General features: G+C 36.9%; 1 protein-coding gene across 1 annotated transcript in view; it reads right to left on the bottom strand.

Moving 5' to 3' along the window:
• Positions 1 to 161: 161 nt before the first annotated feature.
• Positions 162 to 25,639, bottom strand: part of PIK3R4 (phosphoinositide-3-kinase regulatory subunit 4) — a 67,591-nt gene continuing 42,113 nt past the window's right edge. The window contains exons 13-20 of the mRNA XM_004036303.5: positions 24,921 to 25,086; positions 11,686 to 11,850; positions 7,418 to 7,629; positions 5,462 to 5,593; positions 2,717 to 2,817; positions 2,203 to 2,291; positions 1,839 to 1,947; positions 162 to 714 (exon numbers count right to left, since the gene is read on the bottom strand). Of these exons, the coding sequence (XP_004036351.1) occupies positions 544 to 714; positions 1,839 to 1,947; positions 2,203 to 2,291; positions 2,717 to 2,817; positions 5,462 to 5,593; positions 7,418 to 7,629; positions 11,686 to 11,850; positions 24,921 to 25,086 (1,145 nt within the window). The 3' untranslated portion in view covers positions 162 to 543. The remainder of the gene's footprint in view (positions 715 to 1,838; positions 1,948 to 2,202; positions 2,292 to 2,716; positions 2,818 to 5,461; positions 5,594 to 7,417; positions 7,630 to 11,685; positions 11,851 to 24,920; positions 25,087 to 25,639) is intronic.

Below are 25,639 nucleotides of genomic sequence, written 5' to 3' on the forward strand. Positions count from 1 at the left end.
GTCCAGAGATTTGGACCTAACACCTGGTTCTGTCACTGATTCCTTGTGACATCGAGTCCATTTCTTCACCTTAGAACAAATGCTGCTGGAGAGATTATTCCTCTGCTTAAATTTACCATTTAAAAATACTACCAAAACCACAAACTCTTAGGATGCATGAATACAGTTTAACTGCTTTGAATAGCATTTTTAATAGCAAAAATGTGTTTATACTATAATAGCTTACAACCATCTTTTCAACCATCTTTTTCAATACAAAATAAACATATTCATTTTCATATTTTACATTTCTCACCTCTATAACATATACAATAAAAATCCCAGACATTGTTGGCTGGCTGATTCTTGCAAAAAGATGCATAAGTAAACTAGTCAAGTACATCTTAACCATTTTGGGTGTCATTTAGTCAGTCAGTCATGAAACAGTAATATGGAGACATAATTTTGAAAATTAAGCAAATGAATCTGTTCTCTAGAAATGCCTTTTCTCTTGAGTTGTTATATAGTATTATAACTATTAAAATTTATACAAATCAGTAGGTTTTATTTCCACACCTTCACAATCCCATCTCTAGAAGCAGTTACGATGAAGCCCTGTGTGGTCTGGAATGTGGCGACATCAGTGACGATGTCATGATGTCCCACGGGCAGGGACTCTGGGCCCCTTCGAGGGGTGTCATCACTTGGTCCTACTTTCTGCTTATTCTGAATTTCCTGTTTGGTGATTAAAAGGGAGCAAGCCAGAAGTTAAAAGTCTGTACCACATTTTTCCTCTCGTCAGTAGTCCTGCTTCTGAGATACTGTTGTTGTATTTAAGTTAACACCTTTTGTAGTCATGCTTTCACGAATACACTGAGCAAAAGGAGCAGAGGAGCCAAAATGACATTCTAGGATCCTAGTCATTGGATTTCATGAGTAGCCACTTATAACTATGGAAAACTTATTTTAGGTCAATATTCTGTGCATATTAACTTTTGCCAACATCAAAAGAAAAAAGGGATAGAATATAATTAAAAGACGTATAGGCCAGGCGCGGTGGGTCACGCCTATAATCCCAGCACTTTGGGAGGCCAAGGCAGGTGGAACACAAGGTCAGGAGATCCAGACCATCCTGGCCAACATGGTGAAACCCCATCTCTACTAAAAATACAAAAATTAGCAGGGTGTGGTGGCGTGCACCTGTAGTCCCAGCTCCTCAGGAGGCTGAGGCAGGAGAATTGCTTAACCTGGGAGGCAGAGGACGCAGTGAGCAGAGATTGTGCCACTGCACTCCAGCAAGACTCCGTCTCAAAAAAAAAAAAAAAAGAGGTATAAATGACCAAAATATAAAAAATACATAGCAGATGTTCTACCACTTCTAAAGCTCATTAATATTTGTCATGAAGGAAGCACACTTTCATTTACAGAGCACCTACTTTGGCCCAGGTGCTAAAGGTATATTCTCTCACTTGAAGTTTTTGCCTGAGTCAAGAATACAAACTTTACGGTCCCAAAGCCAGGTTTAAATCCCAGCTTTCTGTTTACTAGCTGTGTGACCTTGAACAAGTTACTTAACTTCACTGTGCCTTTTTCATTTGTAAGAGGATAATAAAACTGCTTCCTTATGATGTTATAAAGTACATACTGGTCATTTGAGCTATTACTTATATGCACTTTCTTTATGCTTATTTTACCTTAATAAAAGTTAATTTTTTTAAATACAGAAAATTCAAGAAAAAATAAATTTCCTAAATTCAAAGTACTCCTCGCTTGGTCAAGCCATTTATTTTAATCAATTCTGTTTACAAAAGCCATGTTTGTGCTTAGAAAAGGTGAAAGGAATGAAAAGACTACAGTACCTGGACAACTTCAGTGCCTTCAATTATTTTCCTGTAGTAGGACACAGATGGGGAACTAGTACTTCCTGCAACAACATAGGACCTTTCTGGGTAAGCCAAGTCCCAAAACCTAGGAAAGAGGAAATAAATGATGACAATCTCTTCAGGACAATGGGAGGAACTAATAATCACTGGCTTATCTTCATCAATGCGTTTTTTCTTTTGCATTAGGAAAAGAGGTTTTCATAGAACAGCATACCATTGGTTACAAATAAAGTATTAACAGCTGTCCTTATAAGATGATTTTAAACATTACAGGGCCATCAGTATCTATAATAACAGCTTATAAAAGTATCCATTTTATTAAAGTATTGAGATAGTGTACCTGATTTTCATATCTGAGCCAGCTGTTAGCAGGATAGGATTTCCATCTGCAGGACTACAGTAGATACCATGGACGCTATGAGGAGAAGGCTTAAAAGAAATAGATGTGGAGTCACATAAAAGACATCCGTGTATTCCATAAATGATAGTGCTATTTCTAGAGGCAAGTTAACTGTCAGTAGCTTTACAAGCACCTGGTTAACTGAAGAAATGAGAGACCAGTTATGTATGCCCTATCTACTTCAATCTGGCCTTTTCCTAATTATGCTACATCTTATTGGGGTTCCAAAGAGACATCACAAGCTTTATGGGCTAGCAACTTATTTACCCAATAATGCAGAACACTAGCAAGGAAACACTCATGTAGCAATGGCCACATGATACTTGATGTTATTAAAAACCCAAATTTAAACATAACCCAAAAGCCCAACAGATACTAGGTTTGATTAAATGCCTGAAAGTACTTAGGATGTGGGGAATAATATCATCCTTTACAGTAAAAACTGAAGTCAAACCTGTAATTCAGAAAGTGGTGGTGCACTGCTGGCCCAGAGAGTAAATCTTCTGTCACCAGTCTCCATGTCCCACATGGACACTTCGTTGTTGCCCTGAACAGCTAAAGGAAACAAAGGCCAGAATCTTGACTCAGACAAAAAGAGTTGGAGAAGATTACAACAAAACAAATTGCAGTCCTGAGAGAAAGAAAGAAAAACTTCTTTCTTTCTTTCAGGGGGAGAGACAATATAATATTCATTTAATAATATTTACTGAGCCAGTAAATATAGTAAATATTTTTACTATGGGCTAGTCACTGCGCTAGGCACTGAAGAAGAGATGGCAAACAAAGCAGAAAAATTCCCAGTTTCATGGAACTTCCATTCTAGTGGGGACAACAGACAAAAATGCAAAGGCCCTTCTGAGGCAGGAGTGTGCTTAGCTGAAAAAACAAGTCAGTGTGGCAGGAACAGACTGAGAATGGGAGATAAGCAAGAGAAAGGGCAGTAGTGCTGGTCATTTTCCATTTGCTACTCTAAATCTGACCTGAATGAACCACATCAACAAGCTTCTGTACCCCCTCTGGCTGGGTCCGCCAGCCTGTGGTAGGCTAAATAATGGCCCCAAAGGTATCCAAGTCCTATCCCCTGGAACCTGTGAATGGTACCTTATGTGGCAAAGTGACTTTGCAGATGTGATGAAATTAAGGACCTTGAGACAGATTATTCTGGATTACTCAGGGGGCCCTACATGTAATCACAAATCTCCTTAGGTGAGGGAGGCAGATTTGGCAGCAAGAACAGAAAGCAGTATAACAATGAAACAAGATGCTATGTTGCTGGCTCTGAAGATGAAAGAAGGAGCCAAGGAATTTGGTTCTAGAAGCAGGAAAAGGCAAGGAAATAGATGTTCCCCTAGTGCCTCCAGAGGGAATACAAGTCTGCTGCTACCTTGATTTTGGTCCACAAAACCCATTTCAGACTTCTGGCCTCTAGAATTATTAAAAAAATAAGTTGTGGTGTAATAGGAAACTAATACATGCCTATGGGAAACCACAGCAGGAGATCAAAGGGAGGGAGGGAAGAAAGTCAAGTCATTCACATCAGGCTGGTTGTATCCCTCATCTCAAAGTCACTGTTCCTTTCAAGGTGGCCTTCTCTACTCCTTCCCAAATTCAGTAACCATGCCCTCCTCCCCTCATGCCTTCTACTGCTACTCTGCTGTTACCAGCCCATATTACTGTGCTATCTTTTGTAATACCCCCTACACCCAAACCTTTGTAAACAATTTTATTTGAAAATAAATTCTTAAATTATCCTACCTTGAGTGTGCTACTGTTTCCTGTTAGAATTCTGACTGATAAGGGTCAGAGAGGTGGCAAGAAGGCCGGTCCCATAAAGTCTTTTGGACCAAGAAGCCAATGGAAGGTACTGAGCAGAAGAAAAAAATGGTCTGAAGAGGTACAGACAGAAGCAGGCTGTGAAGAAGATATTACATTAATAGGGGAAAGAGATTATAGTGGTTTGGACTAGGGAGATAGTGATGGAGGTAGTGAAGAGTGATCAAATTCTGGCTATACTTTAAAATAGAACTTACAGGACTGGCTAATGGACTGGAAGTGGGATGAGAAAAAGAACAGTCGAGGATAATTCCAGGCTTCTGAGCACCTAGCTGCCATTTACTGAAAGAATACCATAGGAAGAGCAGGGTAGGAGGCAGTGGTGGAGACATTTAGTAGAGAGGAAATCAAGCATTCATTTTAGTTAGACATGTTGAGTTTACAATGGCTATTAGACATCTTAAGAGAGATTTTAAATAGGTATGAGTCTGAATAAATTTAGTAGTTAAAGCATGAGATCACACACAGAGCCAGTGTAGGAGAAGTGGTTGAGACCAAAGACTGGGTCCTGAGGCAGGCCACAGTTTAAAAGCCAGGAAGATGAGAAGGAACGAGCAGATCAAGAAGTAGGAGAACCAAGAGAAATGTCCTTGAAACCAGGTAAGGAAAGTATTTGAAAATAACAGAAATCAACTGATCAAATGATAAGTCAAATAAGAAAAGGGCTCACAATAATAGCCTTAGAACTTGGCAACACGGTGACTTTGATAGCAGCAGTGTATGCGATGGACTATGTGTACAAGAAGGGACCACAAAGAGCCTAGAGGCAAGAGGGTTGAGGGGAAAACATAATAATAATAAGAGCTATTATTTATCAGGCATTAATTGTGTGCTAGAGTATGTATTTTGCATGTTTTATCTCAGTTCCCTATAACTCTACAAGGTAAGTATTTTTAACTACGTATTAAAGATGAGGAAAATCAGTTTCAAGACTTGCCCAAGTATCATGCCCAGGAGCCTTACAAGAACATTTGGGTGCCCAATGAAGGAAGGGAAGGGAAGCTTTCAAGCAACACGAAGCAGAGCAACAAGAAATTGCAACAAAGAAGGATGAGTCAAGGTTTCTAACTTAGGTCTCTAGGAAGATGGTGGCAGCTGTAACAAAAATAGGGGACACAGGAGGAAGAAAAAAAGGATAGGAGATGGTGGTGGACAGTTAAGAATGGAGTAATGATGGTGACTGATGAGATCATTTTTGTACATAGATGACAGTGAGGTATCAATAGTGGCAACCTCCATAATCAGAAGAGAATCAAGCATTCAGTTCATATGTAAAATAAAACTAAAAACATGAGTTTTGGCAACAGGGTATTATGTACTTTCCAAGAAAATCTCCCAACACATGAAAGCCAGCCCTCCATCTTACCTGCAATCACCCAGGACTGATACAGAGGGTGCATTGAGAGGCGTCTGATTCGAGCCCTGGAAGGATGACAGTGACTTGAAATTGGCAACTGGAACCTCATGTCCCAACAAGCCATGGTACCACTGCTTGTACCTTAAAGAAAAAAGGAAAAAAAGATTACCATCTAATGATCAAAGTGCATCAAGCTGCATTTATACAAATGAAAAATAGTATTAGCTTTTTATGAATTTATTTGAAAAATGCCTTCGTTACTTAAAAAAAAGTTCTGTTCTCATGAAGCTGTCTCACCAGTTTCAAACAATACCCCTTTGGTTGATAAATAACTGAGATATAAAGTGCTTATCATAATGCTACTACTAATAATGTAAATTGAAAATGAATAATTTATTAGTTGCTGACATTGTTATTAATTGCCGAAGGCACCCACAAAAACAGAAGCTATTGAGAAGATATAAAATGAATTTGGTAAGTCAAAATGTTCAGATTGCCTTAAATACCCAAAGATGTTTTACTGGTATTCAATGATCACTTTACCAATCCCAAAGTAGCAGCAGCTTTGTAGCTATCATCAGATTTCAATTGTTTCCATTTGCCCTTCCCTCTTAAACATTCTATAGACAGGTATGTTACATCTTTCTATCCCTGTGCAGTTTATTCACACAAAAGGCAAAAAAAATGCATTCCATATAAACTATATAAAAAGTAATAAAGCAAAGGGCACACACTTAACAGTGTAACAAATGTGAGTTAGGGAATCTAGAAAACCTAAATTCAAGCACAGAAGATAACTCTCTGAATAAGCATGCCAACCAAAAAAGAATAAGATGTGGTAGTTTCTCAAGCGGCAGGTTCAAAACACCATGAGGGAAAAACGCGAAACTTAAGAAAGGGGCAGATGGGAAAAGGGGAAATGTTGATCAAAGAGTACAAAGTTTCAGTTAGGAGGAATTAGCTTTAGTGATCTACTGCAGAGAATGGTGATTATAATACAGTGTATATTTCAAAGTTGCCAAGAGTAAATTTTAAATGTTTTCATAGCAAATAAGTATGTAAGGTGATAGATTTGTTAGTTTGATTTAATCATCCCACAATTAATACATGTATCAAAACATCGCACACTGTACCCGATAAATATATACAACTGTTTGTCAAAAAAGAAATTTTACAAAAGCAGCAATCCCATTCTTGGGTATATATATGCCTAAGATTAATGGAAATATATGTCCTTACAAAGACTTATTTGCAAATATTTACAGCAGGTTGACTCCGAAAAGCCAAACACTAGAAACAACTCAGCTATCCATCAACTGAGGGATAGAGGGATACACAAATTGTTATCTATAAAATGGAATATCATGCAACAATACATTTTTTAAAATCCTGCTTAAGCAAGCTGGATCACTTGGTTCATCTTTAGCCTTTGGAGACAAGGCAAACAATAAAGTAAGAAACCATTGCTTAGCTCTTCTCTCAACAACAGGCACTGTGACAGATCCTTTTACTTCATTAAATCCTCAAAACTGCCCTTGAAAGGATTAGCTCCATTTGAAGATGAAGATAGCTGAACCTCAGAGGAGTTAAATAACCTGCCTAAAGCTATTGGAATTTAAACCATGCCTGCCCAAACTCGGATGCTATTTTCCTTAAGTCTGCTGCTTCACTGGCAGAGTAAGAGAATGCCAGCAAATCTGATCACTTAATGATTATAAAGTAAGGAGGCTCATTTAAGAACAAGGACAATGAGGAAACTGTTTTATGCCTTAGGATACTGATTCCACCCTTTCAAACCTGTTTTTTAATGAAAAAAAATAAAATTGCAAGTTATTTTAACATGACTATGAAAAAAGACGGGAAAAATTACCAATGAACAAAGAGGAAAAAACTGATTTCACAAGACAGCAATTGCAGGCATTAGTGGCATTCAAAACCCAGCCAATGACTTGAAAGTTAGCTTACCAATGCAGAGCCAGCATTGGTGGATGTCCACAGCAAAGGAAGTGATGAGGCCCGACTTTAAATCATGCTTTAAAGTCCACGCATTGCTTGAAGACCTAAGGTCCCAGCCAACCAGAGAGCCATTCACAGTGGCATAGGCAAGAACAGACTGTGCCCCAGAGTTGAAGTGATGCATATCCACAACACAACCGTCCTCCTTCTGATCTAGAATTCTAGAGAAATACACAAAGCACAGACGTTTCCAGTCACTGAAAACATAGCACTAGTCTCCCTTTAAGATGACTTTATATCCTATCCATAGTCAAGAAACCAGAGCTATGTGACTCTATCAAGAAAACGAAAGCCAACACATTAAAAAAATTCCAGATGTAGAGAAGAATTGCAAAAATAGTAGAGTTGCTGTATATCCTTCACTCAAGCTTCCCCTTAGGTAAACAACTTATATAACCATAGAACATTTATCAAAACTAAGAAATTAACTTTGGTATAATACTAGTAATTACAGTACAGAACGTGTTCTGATTTTATCAGTTTTCCCAATAGTGTCCTTTTACTGTTCCAGGATCCAACCCAGGATAATACAGGGCAATATTAAATTTCTTCCAATCTGTGACAGTTCCTCAGTCTTTCATGACCTTGATATTTTTGAAGACTACTGGTTATTTTAGAGAATGTTCCTCAATTTGGGTTTGTTTGATGTTTTCTCATTATTATCCTGAAATTATGCCTTATTGGGTAAGATACCACAGAAGTGATGTGCCCTTCTCAGTGCATCATGTGAGGGAGGACCGGATGTTAGCATGTACAGGTTAATTATCACTTAGCCAAAATGCTCACAACCACAACTGTTTCAGATTTGGGTTTTTTTTTTTTTAGCGTGAAACATTTGCATATACATAATGAGGTATCTTGGGAATGGGACACAAGTCTAAACATGAAATTCATTTGTTTCATATATACCTTATACACCTAGCCTGATGGTAATTTTGTACAAAATACTTTTGTGCATGAGACAAAGTTTTAACTGCAACCTGTCCCATGAAGTCAGGTGTGGAATTTTTCACTTGTGACATCATATTAGCATTCGAAAACTTAACAGTTTTTGGAGCATTTTGGATTTTCAGATTAGAAATGTTTAACCTGAATCACTTATGATGTTAACTTGAATCATGTGAATTAAGCTGGTGCCTGCTAGGATTCTCCATTGTAAACATTTTTTCCCTTTATAATTACTCAATATTTGGCAAAAATACTTTGAGACAATGCAAAAATTCAGTTTCTGCTTTAACTTTGGCCCACTAATTTTAACATCCATTTGAGGGAGCATGCCTGTGGTGAGCTAATGGTGACTTTTTGTTTCCCTCAGTCCTTCTACATTAGTTGACTGGGATTCTTCTGTAAGTTGTCACTTCTTCCCCATAAACTTATTTATTCACTTATTTATACCACTATGGATTCATAGATATTTATTTTATTCTTTGAGTTACAATCTAATACTACAATTATTTATTTTGTTGCCCAAGTTGTTCCAACTTTGCCCACTGGAAGCTCTTTCATGTTAGCTCTTGTGCCCTTTCAATGTACTTTTTTAAATACTTCCTAATTTTTTGACACCACAAGATGCTCCAGGCTTGTTTTATTTTTCCCACACACCTGGAATCAACCAGTTCTAGAAGTACTAGTTCCTTTTATTGAAGAATGGTATTTAGAAACAAAAATCTAAGCCCTATGTGTTCATTGCTACGGCAGTGTGCCTGCTTCTAGTTCCTCTCAATGGCCAGAGCTAAAAGATATATTATGTATACTACTTCAGGCATGTGGACCCATCTATATTTCTGTATCTGTTCGTGTGTTTGTATACATGTATATATTTATGCCTATGCATACACAAATATCACGAGTCCATACTGATAATCTCCAACTCCTATCTAGCACCAGAGTTCATTCATCTGTAATACCTTTCTCTAACAGTGACAAACCTGGCTCTCATAACTACAATACATTTACTTATTTGTTCAGCCTGAGTATACAAACGAAGGGTAAAGTTTCAGAATTGTTAAACCTGAAACTGCTAAAATGAAATTGTTAACCCTGTGAAAAACAACCAACTAGAATACAATGTTTGAGTTGAGTTCCTTTTGTCATTAGCCTCCCAGTGTCAAATTTAAAAACTGTTTTCCAAAGTTACTCCTTTATTCGCCATGCCCTTCAATGTGATTATGTGATTCACTTGTAAAACAGATTAATTTGTCACAGACTGCATTCCGTCTTTCCCCTTACATCCTGGTTAACTTTTTAAATTTTACATACATTTAAATTCACTTTTTGTGGTATACAGTTAAGTGGGTTAATTAGCAAAATGCATTTAAGATTCATCAATGTTGTTGCATGAGTCAATAACTCATTCCTTTATAATGCAGATTATTATTCTACTATATAAGTGTACTAGTTTTTTTTGAAGCTGAGGCATTTTTAAAACTAAAAAGAACATCATAAAACATTGGCCAGTCTCCTTTATTCACACATATCATGCATTCATACAGGCAGTTTTAGTTTTATCTTTTAGATCAGAGGTCAGCAAACATCATCTATAAGGAGTCAGATTGTAAATATTTTAGGCTTTGTGAATCACATACATTCCTGTTGAACATTATTTTTATTTTGCAACCCTTTAAAAATGCAAACATCATTCTTATTTTATGGACCATACTGCAAGCTGTAGTCTGCTAACCCTTGGATAAACACTTGTACTTACAAATATTCTAATTTTGACCATATTTTCCCATTGAGGAGTGATGAAAAAATCCAACTGCCAACTAAAATGTAAAATGGTTCCTTCCACAAATTCTAATTAGTAAGAGCTATCTATGAGAACAGTTGATATAACCAAAACAATCAAAAACTTATGACCTTATGGCAAAGTTTCTTTGAAGCACACACTGTGAGGCAGAGTAAAAGCTAAACATCCTGCCAGTCTCCTTATCTAGGTAGTTAGGTAGTTATCTAGTGTTTGCTTTAAGACAGTAACATTTACAGTGAAAAGTGCCGTTGGCTGAGAGACAACCGTGCACTGAATGTGCATGTCTGTCTGCGTGTAGGGCCTGTGGGCTCAGTCATCACATAGTGCACTATGCCAAGTTATTAAATAATTTACATGAAACTCAATAGATATGTTACTATACAGACATCATCTGCGGAAACAGACTTTCTTAAAAATAGGCTGGTATTTGTTATTAAAGGCCATAAAGAATATGTCCTGGACAAAAGCTGCTTAAATCTGTTCAATGAATGTGTGGAAAATCTTTTTAAATGCAAAAAGCAAAACAAAACAAAAGCCCAGGTGACCCAACAAATATCCCTTTCTGCCTTAAGCTACCTAATGGCCATGGCTTATCATCCACTAAACAACTCCTCATTTTGCTTTCTTCTGTGGGGCCCACCACCTCCACCTGGCCCTTCTTAACCACCTTGCTTCACCTGGCTAACTCACACCTGGTCTTGCCTGTTGTCTTCCCTTTCAAGCTGGCTCCTATTATCCATGTAAAAATTACCACATTGCACTGAAATTGTCTGTTCACTTGTCTATTTCTTCCACTAGACTGTAGATTCTTAAAGCATAACATATCTTGTCTTTGAAATCTTCAGTGTGTAACACATATTGGTCAAAAATTGTTCTGCTTTGTCTTTAAATATCTTACCTTGTATGCATTTAATCTGCAAGCAACCACAATTTATAAAAAATGAAAATTCTTAAATAAAACCACTGCTATTTTGTTTTAAAATGATAAGCAAATCATCTGTCTAAATGCTCTTCTCCATGTCCCCATCAACTTCAGAGATTTTAATGCCAAGCAATGGAATGCTGACATTTGAGTTTTCCTTAATGAAGAACACTCACATTCTCAAAATCAGGCAGAGTTGTGTTTTTAGTAGCTGAGACAGAAGATAGAACTGGTAATTTTAGGTTATTCAGACAAATTCTAGACTGGGATGAGCTGCAAGTTCAAAGCTGCCCCTTTGACCTCTTGACAAGTTTGCAGAAGATAAGATACATAGATACCATCTTCTGAGACTAACCACATTTGACAGTTTTGAGCTGGAAGCACATTTTTAAAATTTTATTTATTTATTTACTTTATGGGCTTAAAAAAAGAAGTGCAATGTAAGAGGCCCTTAGTTGATCCCAACTACATTGCAGGGTAGAAAGGAGACTTAAGGTACTGTAGTGCACTAAATACAATGTTTAAGAAAGACAAAAGATAAGATACCTGCTTTGTAGAGGATGGATTTTAGGAGACTTGGGCAGCTTAGAAGCCTCAATTCCAAGAAGCTGGACAGCACCATTATCAGATGCTATGGCTAAATAGTGGGAGCCTTGGCAGAATGTGAGCGTCTTGACTCGTCCTCCAATTCGGCTGTATGTAAGAATAGATCTGAATGAAAGAAAAATAAAATTCATTTATGAACCAATGTCACTGCTAATGTTAAATATCCACATGGCCATTAGCAAGCAAAATTATTACTTTGAGGTCCATTTAATCTCCCTGATCTCAGGACAAAAACAAGAATTTCCTCTCAAAAGAACTGTTACAAAAATTGCCTTTTCTTCCGATATTTTCAAATGGCCATCTGCACACACTTCTCTCTATCATAGACTATCCCTCCTTCTCCTCTTTTTTTTTTTTTTTTTTTTGAGACAGGGTCTCACTCTGTTGCCAGGCTGGAGTGTAGTGGCCAGTGGTGCGATCACAGCTTACTGCAGCCTCGACCTCCTGGGCTCAAGTGATCCTCCCACCTCAGCTACCCTGGCAGCTGTGACTACAGGCGTGCATCACCATGCCTGGCTAATTTTTTGTAGAGATGGGGTTTCGCCATGTTGCCCAGGCTGGTTTTGAACTCTTTTCTAATGAGAACTCCCATACTTGTGGTCCTGATCCTATCTCCTTCAACTCTTGGAATATCTTAAACCCTCACTCTTATACCCTTCAGTTATTCTATCACACAGCTTGGCACAGAAGGAAAAGCATTGGCTTTGGAATCACGGACTCCTACTACCAACTACTTATATGATGTTGGTCAAGCTACTTAACCAGTTGTATGCCTCAGTTTACTCATCTACAAAACAAGTACTGACCTATTTCCCTAACCGGACCATAGGGAAAATCAGGTAATATGTAAACCATAAAACATTCATAAATGCAAAATTATAATATTCAGTCTCTCCCACACATATGCTGACCTCTCAAGCTGTGTTTTCTACTCTCTTTGAATTCACTGCCAAACTTCTTGAATATATCATCTACACAGGGGACCTCCATTATCACCAACTCCCTCCTCCATTACCCTTCACACAGACTGCAACTTTACGCTTCTAAGGGGCCATACCTCTAAAAGGTCAAAAGCCCCTAAACACCGAACACATTCATCTATCTTGTGTAATTTATTTCACTTTATTATAAAAGTTAATGCATATTAAGTGTATTAAATACAGAAATGTAAAAACATTTATAATACCACCCAGAAACACTTAACATTTTGTTACATATCCTTCAAAAGGTTTTCTATACATATTACAATACATTCACACTTGTTTTTTAAAAAAAAATCTGTAATATTTCATATATTTTATCAGTATCTCTCTCTAGTTGTTTTTTTTTTTTTTTTTTCCTGAGACAGAGTCTCACTCTGTCACCCAGGCTGGAGCACAGTGGTGCGATCTGGGCTCACCACAAGCTCTGCCTCCTGGGTTCAGGCCATTCTCCTGACTCAGCCTCCTGAGTAGCTGGGACTACAGGCGCCCACCACCACTCCCAGCTAATTTTTTTATATTTTTAATAGAGGCAGGGTTTCACCATGTTAGCCAGAATGGTCTCGATCTCCCAACCTAGTGATCCGCCTGCCTCAGCCTCCCAAAGTGCTGGGATTACAGGTGTGAGCCACCACACCTGGCCTAGTTGTTTTTCTTAATAACAGCTTTGCCGAAATGATTTTCAAATACCATAGATTTTAAAGTGCATAATTCAATGATTTTTAGTATATTAACAGAATTCTGCAAAGATCACCAGTAATTCCAGGCCATTTTTATTAATTATAAGAAATCAAAAAATAAGCTGTCCTCATACCCATTAGCATTCATTCCTTATTTCCCCCTCTCCCTAGCCTCTGGCAACAACTAATCAACTTTATTTTCTATGAATTTCCCTGTTCTGGACATTTCATATAAATACAGTCATACATTGTGTGGTCTTTTATATCAAGCTTCTTTCACATAACATAATGTCAAAGTTTATGGTGTGGTATGTAATACCTCATTCATTTTTAGGCTTAATATTATTCCACTGTATGGCTACATCACATTTTGCTTATCCATTCATCTGCTGATAAACATGTGAGTCATTTCCACCTTTTGGCTATTATGAATAACGCTGCTATAAATATTTGTGTATAAGTCTTTGTGTGGACAAATGTCTCAAACACAATGCCCACAGGGGCCCCACAGGGGCCCAATCAGTACTGTAAATGAGTAAAGACAGCCAGTGACAAGCAATGGCAGAGATGGGAGTGCCAATATGCTTGGTCTCTCACACACACTTAGGCTTTCTCTCCCCATCTCTTTTAATATTGACATATAATTCACATATCACCAAATTTACCCTTTTAAAGGGGTTTACAAAGTCACCACATTTTACAACTATCACCATTATCTAATTCCAGAACATTTTCAGCACAGCCAAAAGAAACCCTGTATCCATTAGCTGTCTCTTCCCAATGCTCCCTTCCCCCAGCACCTGGCAATTACTAATCTACTTTGTGTCTCTATGGATTTATCTATCTGAATACTTAATATAAATGAAATCATACAATATGTGGCCTTTGGATCTGGCTACTTTCACTTAGCATACTGTTTTCAAGGTTTACTCACATTATAGCATGTAGCAGTACTTCATTCCGTTTTATGGCTGCTTTTCAACTGTATAGATACACCACACTTTATCATAATTTCCATTTTTTGGCTATTATGAATAATGCTGCTATGAACATTTGTGTACAGATTTTTGTGTGAACATATGTTTTCAACTGTCTTGGGTATATAGCTAGGAATGGAATCATAGGGTCATATGGTAACTCTATGTCTACCGTTTTGAAAGGCTACCAAACTGTTTTCCAAAGTTACTGCACTGTTTTTACATTCTCACCAGCAATGTATAAAACTTTCAATTTATCTACATCCTAACACTGGTCACTGCCTTTTTTACTATAGCCATTGTAGTGGGTGTGAAGGAGTATCTCACTGTGGTTTTGATTTACATTTCTCTAGTGACTAAGAAGCATCTTTTCATGTGCTTATTGGTCCTATTTGGAGAAACATCTATTCACATCATTTGCTTTTTAATTGGGTCATTTGTCTTTTTATTGTTGAGTTGTAAGTGTTCTTTATACATTTTAAATAATAGATCTTTATCAGATATATGATATATAAGTTATTTCTCCCATTCTGTGGATTGTCTTTTCACTTTCTTGATAGAGTCCTTTGAAGCACAAAGGTTTATAACATTGATGAAGTCCCATTTGTCTATTTTTTCCTTTGTTACTTGTGTTTTTCACGCAATTTCTCAGAAATCCTTGCCTAATCCATGGTCATGAAGATTTACATGCCTATGTTTTCTTCTAAGTTTTATGGTTTTAGTTCTTACATTTAGTCTATGATCCATTTTGAATAAGTCTACTGAAATTCATCTTTTTCCATGTGGAAATCCTATAATCCCAGCACTGCTTGTTCTAAAGGCCATTCTTTTCCCCACTGAAATATCCTGACACCTCTGTCAAAAAAAATGACCATAAACGTACTTCTGCATGTCAGTTCTATACCATGAATATAGACACAGACATATAGACATGGACATGATCTATATGTCTATCCTTATACCCGTACTACACTGTCTTAATTTACTGTAGCTTTGTAGCAAGTTTTGAAATACAGAAGTGTGAGTCCTTCAATTTGGTTCTTTTCTTTCAATATTGTTTTGGTTATTCTGAGTCTCTTGTAATTCTTTATGGATTTTAGGATCAGATCATCGATTTCAGGGGAAAAAGAAAGGCAGCTAGAAATTCCATAGAGATGGCATCGCATCTGTACATTGAGAAATCTGCCATCTTAATGATATTAAGTATTCCACTGCATGAACATGGGGTTTCTTTCTATTCATTTGAGTCTTCTTTAATTTCTTTCAATGATCTTTAGTATTTTTCAGTATACAAATCTTATACCTTCTTGTGTAAAATTTATTCCCAAGTATTTTGTTCATTTTGAAACTACTGTAAATGGATGGTTTCTTAAATTCATGTTTGGACTATTCATTGCTACCATAAAGAAATGCAAGTGATTTTTATATATTCATCTTGTATTCTGCAACTTTGTTGAACTTATTAGTTCTAGTAAGTTTTTAAAACAATTATTATTTAATTATTGCTAATTCTCCATATACATGATCATGCTGGCTACTAACAGAAAGTTTTACTTTCTCCTTTCCAATTTGTATGCCTTCAATTTCTTCTTCTTACCCAAATGTCCTGGCTAGAACCTCCAGTACAGTATTCAAATAAGTGGCAAAAGTGGACATTCTTGTCTAACTCTTCATCTTAGGGGGAAAGCTTTCAATCTTTTAACATTAAGTACAATGTTAGCTGTAGGGTTTTTTGTTGTAGATGGCCTTTATTCATTTTCTATTACTAACTGGTTTGTTGAGTTGGTTATAATCATAAAATGATACTGGACTTTGTCAAATACTTTCTGAGAGTTTGAGATGACCATTTGGTCTTTAACCTTTATTCTATTAATATGGTACATTCATTAATTGATTTTCATGTGTTGAACCAACCTTATATTCCTAAGATAAATTGTACTTGGTCATGATATTATTTTTTACATGTTGGATTTAGTTTACTATTATTTTGTGGCAGATTTTTACACCTATATTAATTATGGGTATTGATCTGTAGCTTTCTTGTGAACTGTTCATCTGGCTGTGGTATCAGATTGACATCTGCCTCAAAGGATGAGTTAAGAAGTGTTCCCTCATTTATTTTTTGGAAGACTTTTTGAAGAATGGATGTTACATTAGTCCCTTCTTATCCACAGTTTCACTTTCCCTAGTTTCAGTTACCTGTGGTCAACCACAGTCAGAAAATATTAAATGGAAATTCCAGAATAAACAATTCATAAGTTTTGAACTGTGCATCATTCTGAGTAATGTGATAAAATCTCACACTGTCTTGTTCCCTCCTGCCCAGGACTTTAATCATTCCTTTATCCAGCTGAAGACATTACCTGCTAGTTGATCAGTCAGTCACTTAGTAGCTGTCCCAGTTATTAGATTGATAATCACAAGAAGGGTGAGTACAGAACAGTAAGACATTTTGAGAGATAGAGACTCTATTCACATAACTTTTATTAAAATATATTATTGTAACTGTTCTATTAGTGTTGTTGATCTCTTACTGTGCCTAATTTATAAACTAAACTTTATCATAGATATGTACACATAACAAAAACCACAGTATACATAAGGTTTGGTACTATCCGAGGTTTGGGACATCCACTAGGGGTCTTGGATTGTCTCTTCCACACATAACGGAGAACTACTGTAATTCTTTAAACCTTTGGTAGAATACACCATAAAGCTATCTCAGCCGGGGCTTTGTGGGAGGTTTTTTGATTACTAATTTCTTTATTATTATAGGTCTATTCAGATTTTATATTTCTTCTTTAGTCATTTTCAGCAGCTTGTGTCTTTCTAGGAATTCATCCATTTCACCTAGGTTATCTAATTTGCTGGCATACAATTGTTCGTGGTATTCCTTTCATAGTACTCTTTTTTTATTTCTGTCAAGTCAGTAGTAATGTGCCCCCTTCAATTCCTGTTTTTAGTAACTTGAGTCCTCCCTTTTTATTGATCACTATAGTAAAGGTGTGCCAATTTTGTTGATCTTTACAAACAACCAATTTCTACTTTTGCTGATTTTTTTTTTCTATTCTCTATTTCATTTATTTCCTCTTCAGTCTTTATCATTCCTTTCTACTTGCTTTAAGTTTGCTCTTCTTCTAGTTTCTTAAGGTTAGGGTTAAATTACTAATTTGGGATCTTTCTTCTTTTTTAATATAAATGTTTACAGTGATAAATTTCCCTTTCAGTACTCCTCTAGATGCATTATCCAAGTTTTAGTATGCTGTTCCCATTTTTATTCATCTCAAAGTATTTTCTAATTTCCCTTTGAAACGCTGGGTATTTAGCCATATGTTGTTTAATCTCTATGTATTTCAGAATTTCCTAACTTCCCTTCTGTTACTGATACCTAGTTTCATTCCAATTTGGTTAACAAACATACTTCATATGCTTTCAATCCTTTTAAACTTATTGAGGTTTGTTTTGTGACCTAATATATGGTTAAATATAGAAAAGATTACATGTACACTTAAGGAAGATTTATATTCTGCTGTTCCTGAGTGGAGTATTCTACTGATACCTGTTAAATCTGGTTGGTTTGTAGTGTTGCTCACATTTTCTATTTCTTTGCTGATCTTATGCTTAGTTGTTCTATCCATCTTGAAAATAAGCTATTAAAGGCTCCCACTATTATAAATGAATTATCTATTTTTCCCTTCAATTCTATCGGTTTTTGCTTAGTGTGTTTTTGGGGCTCTGCCGTTAAGTATGTTTGTTATGTCTTCCTGATGAACTGATCCTTTCACCATTATAAAATCTCCTTGGTTGTCTCTAGGAGTAATTTTTGCCTTAAAGTTTATGTTCTATCTGACGTTGGCCACTCCAGCTTTTTTTTTTTTTTTTTTTTTTTTTTTGAGACGGAGTCTTGCTCTGTCACCCAAGCTGGAGTGCAGTGGCACAATCTCACCTCAGTGCAACCCCCACCTCCCGGGTTCAAGCAGTTCTCCCACCTCAGCCTCCCGAGTAGCTGGGACTACAGGCGTGTGCCACCACGCCTGGCAAAATTTTTTTGTATTTTTAGTAGAGTCATGGTTTTGCCATGTTGGCCAGGCTAGTCTCGAACTCCTGATCTCAGGTGATCCACCGCCTCAGCCTCCCAAAGTGCTTGGGATTACAGGCATCAGCCACCGCGCCTGGCCTAGCTCTTTCTTAGGTACTATTTGCATGGTTTATCTTTTCAATTCTTTTACTTTCAGTCTATTTATGTCTTTAAATCTAAAGTGTGTCTATCATACATAGCATACAGTTGGATCATGTTTTTTCACCCTTTCTACCAACTCTGCCTTGTGATTACATTTATAAGTTGTGGTTGCTCTGAGAATACAATGAACATCTTAAAATAATCAAATTAATACCAACTTAATTTCAGTAATACATAAAAACTTTGCTCTAATAGGTCTCTTCCCTCCTCCCTCATATGTATAACTATTGTCATACAAATTACATATCTACATGTTATAAGCCCATTGACACAGTCTTCTAATTATCTCTTCATGCAGTCATCTTTCAAAATCAGATAGCAGGTAAAAAGAGTTACGAACAAAAATAATTTGTACTTTTATATTTACTTATGTTATCTTTACTGGTGCTCTTCATTTCTTTATATGGATTGAAGTTACTGTATCATATTCTTTCATTTTAGCATAAAGGACTCCCTTTAGTATTTCTTTTAGGGCAAATCTGCTGGCAATAAATTCCCTCTTTTTATTTATCTTGAAATGTCTTAATTTCTCCTTGGTTTCTGAAGGACAATTTTACTGCCACAGAATTATTGGTTGACAGTCTTTTCCTTTCAACACACTGACTTCTGGCCTCTATCATTTCTGACTTAAAAATCAACTGTTAATTTTATAGAACATCCCTTGTATGTGATGAGTCACTTTTCTCTCTCTGCTTTCAAAATTCTGTCTTTGTCTTCCAACAGTTTATGATGTGTCCAGGTATGGCTCCCTTGATTTTGTCCTATTTAGAATTCATTGAATTCTTGGGTCTGCAGATTAATGTTTTCCATCAAACATGAAAAGTTCTCAGCCATTATTTCTTCAAATATTCTTTCTGTCCCCTTTTCTCTCTCCTCTCCTACTGGAATTTTTATTATGCATGTGTGAGAATGCTTGATAGTGCACCACAGGTCTCTAAGGCTCTATTCATTTTTCTTTATTCTTTTCTTCTTTGTACCTCTGACTGGATAATACCAACCATCTTCAAATTCTCTGATTTTTTGCTCTTATCAGTGGAAATCTGCTATTGAAGTTCTCCAGCAAATTTTCTGTTATTATACTTTTCAGTTCCAGAATTTCTATTTTATGATTTCTATCTCTTTATTGATATTGTCTATTTGGTAAGACATTGTTCTCATACTTTCCTTTAAATATTTAGACATGGTTTTAGTTCTTTGCACATATTTTTAATAGCTGATTTAAAATCTATGTCTAGTAAGGTTTTTTCCTAGGTATAAGCCATCCTTACTTGTTTCTTTGCCTAACTTGTAATCTTTTGTTCAAAACTGTGCATTCAAAATTAATATAATGTGTCAATTTTGGAAATAAGATTCCAAAGTGTTGCTATTTGTTTAATGACTTTCCTCCACTAATTCTATAAAGTCTGTATTCCTTGTCATATGTGGCCACTGAAGTCTCTGTTCAGTTAGGTAAGTGATCACCTAATAACTGGCAGGTATTTCTTTCAATGCCTTGAACAATTAAGTGAGGGTTTTGTTTGTGTTGTGGCACACCTTCAACACTCCATCAAGCATTTTACATCTCTGCTTTAGCCTTCAGTTCTTGCTTGCACAGAGTCTCAAAGCCAGCCAGACATGAGAATTTGGTCTTTTCAGTTTCTTCCTGGGTATGTGCACAACTCTACACATACATGTGGTCTTATAAGGACCCAGGAATAGATCAAAACTTTTCAAAGGCCCATATGGACATCTCATTACCCAGTTCTTCCTTTTAAGCTCTCTGTCAGCCTCCTGATGCCACCTCAAGATGACTGCTATGTTAAATAAATGGTGCTGATTAGTTTCAACAAGTGCCCTGTGAGTAAGAGTTTTCTCAAAGAACAAGGTATGGGCCAAGTCAAATAAAGATGGGCCCTGAAAACAGAACTTTTCAGCCAGCTGGCACAGAGGTCAAATAGTGACAATTCTCTGGAGATGTGCTTTTTCGGAGCTCCAATGCCATTATGACCCCTCCACTGTCTACTAAGGGGCTAGTTTTCATAACTACCATAGTTGTGAGGCTGTTTTTCCAGACTACCACAGAGCTGGTAAAGGGGGATGAGATTACAGTAAGTTAAGGACGACATGGCTCACTATTCTTACTGAGAGTCAGGTGTTTTTCTTGAATCCACTTTAGATTGCTGAAAGGTGTTAGCTGATTTCCAAAGTTCTCAGAAAATTGACTTTGACAGTCTTTGCCAGTATTCTCATTGCTTTATGGAGGAACAGATTTTTGGAGGTCCTTACTCTGCCATTCCAAAATAGAAACCCCATATGCTTTTCTTAAACCTAATTTTAAAAAACACAATTATCAATGTTTTTCATTGATAACTGCTGCTGAACTTTTAGTTTGCTCCTAATTTTTTGCTATTATAAAGAAAGTCAATCTGAACAGTCTTGAAACTAAATCTGAGTTGATTCTTAGTTACTTCCTTAGGATATGTACATCATAAAGGCTTGTGATACATATATTGTAAAAAAACCTCCAGGAAAGAGGTATCAATTGCATTCCACCAGAGGGCACTATATGAGAGTGCACCAATGGCATTATGAGGTTTTCATGCTAGTAGGGTTTTTGTCTCATTGAGAGAGGCCTACGTATTCTTTTCATAAGTTTTCTCTTTCATTGTAGTTTATAATATTAACTTAAATGGTTTCTTCTCTTTCCCTTTCTTGCCCCTCTCTTCCTGTTCCAAAAATTTAACTTCCTAAGATTCAGACATCAGGCTTTTGTTGCCCTTCATATTCCCTTTACTTCATAGCCACTCAAAAACGCTGACTTTCAACACTACCGGTGACTCCAAAACATGTAACCCTAACATTGACAACTTTCTTTTGTACTGCTCATATTATTTTAAGTTTTCACTGTGATAGAACTCCATTTAGATATTTTACTACCACCCCAATTTCAACAAATACCAAATGCATCCATCTCCCCTAAAATTGAGAAGCTGAATGAGCCAGAAATAAGGTAGCAAAAGAAGAAAACATAGAAAATATAATTTAGAATACTATAAACAAATAAGTTGAAAAAGCTGTGCAAAAGTTTAGAAAAACAGCAATTTTTCAAGAACTAGTCCCAAAGGGACAAACTGAAAGTTTAACTCAAATAAGAAAAAAGAAAACGGCAGAGCCAAGATCTAGGTAGTCCAAATCACCAGTCATAATTCAGTAAGAAAATCAGGACTGGGAACTGAATGGTCTGCCAACATCACTCATGGGGGAAACTCCTCTTAGTCAGAATGTACTAGTAACATTTCCTAAGAAAACACATTAGCTTTGCTGTTCTTTCCCTGCCACCAGCTGTTTCCCACTTGGCTCTGGCAATAAGAATTGCTTCCTTCTCCCCTCACCAGTCAATAAAGGCATGTGATAAGGGCGACACATTGCATTTTCTTACCCTCTTTCCCAAGCCAAGGCCCATGGCTGGCAACAAGAGAGCAGGTGTTACAGCAAAGCAAAAGAGTAACTGCATTCAGAGGAGATCCAGTCTCCCAACCATACAGACTTCCCAAATTCTACAAAGTCAGCTAAATTACCAAAATTTAGGGGATATTATCTGAAATGTGATACCAAAATACCACTGTCTAAAGCATGACACTGGGATACAGAAGGTATGACTGTTAATAAAAATCACTTGAGAACTAACAAGCAGGGTTTTTGCAATTTACCATCCTAATAAAGGGGACAATGAATCCAACTGATAATAACAAAGAACCATTTGGAAAACAATTATCTGAAGAGGTACTTAAAATGCTAATTAAAATGCTAAGAATGGGCTGGGTGTGGTGGCTCACACCCGTAAACTCAGCACTTTGGGAGGCTGAGGCGGGCGGATCACTTGAGGTCAGGAGTTCAAGACCAACCTGGCCAACAACGGCAAAACCCCTCTCTGCTAAAAAGACAAAAATTAGCCAGATGTGGTGGCACACGCCTGTAGTCCCAGCTACTTTGGAGGCTGAGGCAGGAGAATCACTTGAACCCAGGAGGCGGTGGTTGCAGTGAGCCAGGATCGTGCCACTGTACTCCATCCTGGGCAACAGAGCGAGACTGTCTCAAAAAAAAAAAAAAAGGCTAAGAATGGTTAGCAAAAAATCAAAAGAATGGTAGTAGCAGGGGAAGGAAAGAGCAGGGATTTAAAAGAAAGGGATAGAAGGGAACCTCCTGGTATGATGGTCAAATTTTGCATCTTGAGAGGGACTCAGGATGCAGTGGTGTTATTTGTCAGAACTCATGGAATGGTTCATTTAAGATCTGTGTACTTCAAAGCATACAAATTTTATATCAAGAAGAAAAAAGAGCTATAAATATTGAAATCCTGTTAATGATGTGCATGCTGAACTTTTTAGAGGGCACATACTGATGTCTGTATCTTATTTTGAAATCATTAAAAAAAAATGGGGCCAGGTAGTAGCTCACACTTGTATCCCAGCATTTTGGGAGACTTGAGAGGGGAGGATCACTTGAAGTCAGGAGTTCAAGACCAGCCTGGGAAATGTGGCGAGACCCCCATTTCTCAAGTAAAAAAAAAAATTTTTTTAATTAGCTGGGTGTGGTGGCACGCGCCTGTAGTCCTAGTTACCTGAGAGGCTGAGGCGAGAGGATTGCTTGAAACCCAGGAGCGCAAGGTTACAGTGAGCTATGATCAGGCCACTACACTCCAGCCTGGGCAAAAAGAGACCCTGTCTCTAAGAAATAAAATAAAAATTTTAAAGAATAGATTGATGGGAGGCAGATAAATGAATAGTTATAAAACAGAGCAAATATAGTAAAATCATTACAAATCTAGGTGGCAAGTACATGGATGTTCACTGTGAAACATTTTCAACTTTGCTTGCATATTTGAATATTTTATAGTAAAATGTTGACAAAAAAAATTGCTACACGGACCTAGGAGTCTTTACTTCTTTTTAAATTATGTTCTGACCAATACAACACAAACAGAGAATGAGGAAAAATACAATAATTAAGCATGGTGTAAAAATATAGAGCTAATCGGCACAAAATCTTAGGTTGGTAAGTAAAGAGTAAATTTTTAAATTATTTTAGTTATCAAAGATATTTTGTTGTTTGATGATTTTGTGGCTAATTATGGTCAATGAACTTATAACAAGAAAAGCACCAGAGATTCTCCACATCTGTTTACATAGATGAGATTCAATTCTGATTTCTAGCAGCTTTCTTTTCAGACCAAACTAGGCAAAGAATAAATAAGAATATGGTAGAACCAATACAGAGAAAGAAAGAAAAAGAGGGAGGACAAACTGCAAATCAGATAGGGACATACTTATAAAGTTGTACAAATCTAAAATATTTATCATAATCACATTTATTAAAATCACATCATGCATATTTAAAGTCTTAGGGATTTGAAGTCATAAATTATATCCTTCTTGTCCGCAGGAGTGTGGCAATGGTACACTATTTGTTTTCCTTACACAGTTAGCCACTCTATAATTTTTTTACTTTTTTCATGATCATATTCCATCTAATCCATTCATTCAGCAAATCTGGTTATATCCAGGATCTGATCATTTCCCACCACCTCATACTGCTACCAAGCGACCAGCTCTTGCCTGATTATTTAATAGTCTTCTAACTGCTTCTGCCCTGCTCCTCTTCAGTCTATTCTCAACATAACAGCCAGAGTAATTCTATTGACAACTAACTCAGATGACATCTCTCCTCTACTCGGAACTCTTCAAAGGCTCCCCACCTCACTCAGAGTCAAAGTCAAAGTCCTTTACAACAGCCTACAAAGCCATATCTAACTGGCCCCTCTTACTCCTCCACCTCGCTCACTTTGCTCCAGCCACAAAGACCTTTCTGCTGTTCCTCAACCATGCCAAACATGTTTCTTCCTCAGGGCCTTTGAAATGCCTGTTTCCTCTGCCTGGAATGTTTTTCCACAAGATATCCATATGGCTTTCTCTCACTTTTTTCAAGTCCTTCCTCAAATGTCATTTTCCCTGTGAGGCATTCTCTGGTTAATTTATTTAAAATTCTACCCTACCCCACCTCTACTGCATTTCCTAGCTTCCTTTCCTGCTGTATTTTTTACCACAATTTTTTTTAACCATCTAACACATTAGCTGTTTTACTTATACTTCCATTGTCTCTCACTTTCCAATAGAAGGTAAACTCCGCAGAAGAAGGATTTTTGTCCATTTATCGTTGCTGTATGCCTGATACCCAAAACAGTGGTTATTATAGAGTAAACACTCAATAAACATTTGTTGATTTGAATTAATGAACTGATTCATTCCTGAGCATATGGTACCTGGTAGTGGTGGTCTTCCCCTCCATCTTTTGACTGTTCCAGATTTTCACTGTGCCATCATTTGAACATGTTGCAAAAAGTGAGTGTTCATCAGAGACTCTAATTCGATTCACAGCAGATTTATGCTCATGAAGATGGGCAACTAACAGCCCTTTAGGACGCCATCCTAAGGAAAAGCAAAGGAGTGTATCATAAACTGTAGTTTACAAATACAATGTCCCCATCATCCCGTTATAATAACCAACAACCAGCTTGAAAACAATCATAAGAACTAAAATATTTGAAAGTACCAATAGTTGCCAATAAAGAGTGGTCTACTGGACCATGACAGATATTATTTACTGAGACATCAATTTAGCAATTAAGTGTGGCTTAAATAGCTTCAGAAAGGCAGCCCCTGGGGCCCTTCTCCAGGATCTGAGAAGGCACAGCAGTTACCTGAAAATGAAGGCACAGGGGTACCTGCTACCTCTGAAATCCCTGAACTACAAAATTTGACATCTTTTCTGTGATTTATTAAATAAAATGTGTTACTCTAAGTATAATACGCCACTTACAAAGACAGATTCTTTCATAAAATACAGCAGTTTATTATTAACTTTTCACTGTTTTTAAAGTTGTGCTGGTATATCACAAAAACCGTTTGAACATTAAACAATTCCAAAATATTTATTTTGATAAGAAAACTTATGCAACTAACGATGCCACTTGCCACTTAA

Source organism: Gorilla gorilla, chromosome 2 (genome assembly GCF_029281585.2).
Source record: "Gorilla gorilla gorilla isolate KB3781 chromosome 2, NHGRI_mGorGor1-v2.1_pri, whole genome shotgun sequence".
Taxonomy (NCBI): Eukaryota; Metazoa; Chordata; class Mammalia; order Primates; family Hominidae; genus Gorilla; species Gorilla gorilla.